At 38.8% G+C, this 2,547-nt stretch overlaps 1 protein-coding gene across 1 annotated transcript; it reads right to left on the reverse strand.

Moving 5' to 3' along the window:
- Positions 1 to 281: 281 nt before the first annotated feature.
- LOC113904660 (olfactory receptor 8K3-like) lies at positions 282 to 1,223 on the reverse strand. The gene has a single exon (XM_027561779.1). The coding sequence runs from the start codon at positions 1,221 to 1,223 to the stop codon at positions 282 to 284; it is 942 nt and encodes a 313-aa protein (XP_027417580.1).
- Between the last annotated feature and the right edge of the window lie 1,324 nt (positions 1,224 to 2,547).

Raw genomic sequence — 2,547 nt, forward strand, 5'->3', positions numbered from 1 at the left:
TTACCTGCTTGAATACTCTGTAGTTTCCTAATCAATTCTCCTGTATAATGACATTTACTTAATTATATTTATGATTAATCTCTCTCACTCAAAGAAGGCAGATTTTTTCCTTACTTTGTGTGCTAGTGTAGGTACAGCACATAAATGTGTTACTGGCACAGAAAAGGCAATCTCTAAAAAGTATATTGAACTTATTTGTGTTCACTATTACATTTAAAGACACACAGAGAAATGTTTGAAGCCCAGAATAAAAATGATAGGAATCATATTGTACATAGGCTTTAAGAGGAAATGTTATAAAGCTTATTCCACATGTTTTGTAGTGCATATTTTACATCTTTGTTCCTCAAACTGTAGATCAAGGGATTTAACATGGGGATAACAAGGGTGTAAAATATAGATGCCATTTTATCAGTGTCAAAGGAATGTCTGGACTCTGGTTGCACATACATAAATATCAAAGCCCCAAAGAACACTGTGACCACTGTTAGGTGGGATCCACAGGTAGAAAAAGCCTTGTGCCTACCTTCAGCAGAGTTCATCCTGAGAATGGCTACAAGGATGAGCAAATAAGACATAAGAATTATTGGAAGGGAGAGGATCACATTAACACCTGTGAAGATCAGAATGATCAGCTCAATTTCTTGCGTATTTGAACAGACCAAAGATATCAAGGGGAGACAGTCACAGTAGAAATGACTGATAACATTATAGCCACAGAAGAATGAATTAAAAAGCTTTATGGTGATCAACAGAGACATGAATGTGCTATAGACATAGGGGATTGCCACCAGCACTTTACACACCCTTTGTGACATGATGACTGTGTAGAGTAGAGGGTTACAAATGGCCAAATAATGATCATAAGACATTGTTGCCAGAAGAAAAAGTTCATTAGTAATGAACATGATGAAAAAACCCATCTGTGTAGCACACAAATAATAAGAGATTTTATTCTGACCCACAACAAAATTTACCAACATTTTGGGGCCCACAGCTGTTGAGTAACCCAGATCAGTAAGAGCCAGGTGCCTGAGAAAGAAGTACATGGGTGTCTGTAGCCTGGAGTCCACCTTAGTGAGGATGACCATGCCCAAGTTGCCCACCACTGAGATCACATAGATGATGAGGAAGAGCCCAAACAATGGAGCCTGCAGTTCAGGGTGGTCTGTGATTCCCATGAGGATGAATTCACTCAGCACTGTTCTGTTGTGTTCTTCCATTTTATCAGAAAACATAGGCTGGATAGAGACCTCAGAGTAGTAAATAGTGTTATGATTTAAATCCTGGTGATTTTCTTAGCATTCAAAGTTAATATAAATATAATAAATTTAATTTTAAAGTTTAGATTCTATTAAAATGACTGCCTCCTGGAAGTAAAGCATACATTTAAAGACATAGAAACGGTTACAGAGATAGCAATACAGTTGGAGAGAGGGCTAGGTTTGTCATTTTCCAGCGAGAAAAATTAGTTCCCCAAAGAGCATTCAATAATATCTTGAGGTGGTTTGATTGTCACCAATGGAGGAAGTGTGCTGCTGGCTCCAAATGGTTATAGCCCAGTGACACTTCTAAATATGATACTGTATTATGGTATCCCCCAACCAGAAAGAATTATTATGCTTCCCTTGTGGCTCAGATGGTAAAGAATCTGCCAGCAATGCAGCAGACCTGGGTTCAATCCGAGTCGGAAAGATCTCCTGGAGAAGGGAATGGCTACCCACTCCAGTATTCTTGCCTGGAGAATTCCATAAATGGAGGCGCCTGGTGGTTAGAGTCCATGGGGACACAAATACTTTCGCTTTTACAGGCTTTCCTGGTAGCTCAGATGATAAACAATCTGCCTGCAATGTAGGAGACCCTTGTTCAATTCCTGGATTGGAAAGATCCCTGGAGAAGGTATAGGTGAATCACCCCACTTTTCTTGGGCTTCCCTGGTGCCTCAAATGGTAAAGAATCTGCTTGCAATTCAGGAGACCTGGGTTTGATCCCTGGGTTGGGAAGATTCCTTGGAGAAGGGAACAGATACCCATTCCAGTATTTTGGCCTGAAGAATTCCATGAATAGAGGAACCTGGCAAGCTACAGTCCATGGGGTTGCAAAGAGTTGGGCACAACTGAGCAACTTTGCCTTCACTCAAATGCCAAATGGCTAATTTTTGGCAAACACTGACACATGTGTAGATATATAGATTGATATAAAAGTAGATAAAGGAAGCAGAAAGGGAAAGTATTGACATAACCTTTATTATGTAACAACTTTTTAATTGTATATTATATGCTATCAATTCTGTAACTATAAATCTTTAATTTGTAAGCTGTCTAAGATGCAAGCGTGTTTTCATGTGTACAATTATGTAAGTTAGTTCAGGTGTCTGCCATACATTATAATGCACCTGCATCCATGTAGCTGTGATTTTTTTGTACTTACTGTACAGTAGTTTGTACTATAATACAGCATCTTTATTTCTATCCCACGATATCTGGAAGCAAGTGTACAAACAATGGTGATGGGTGCTATAAACCTATTAAAGCTCAATACTGTATA

Source organism: Bos indicus x Bos taurus, chromosome 15 (genome assembly GCF_003369695.1).
Source record: "Bos indicus x Bos taurus breed Angus x Brahman F1 hybrid chromosome 15, Bos_hybrid_MaternalHap_v2.0, whole genome shotgun sequence".
NCBI classification, from domain to species: domain Eukaryota; kingdom Metazoa; phylum Chordata; class Mammalia; order Artiodactyla; family Bovidae; genus Bos; species Bos indicus x Bos taurus.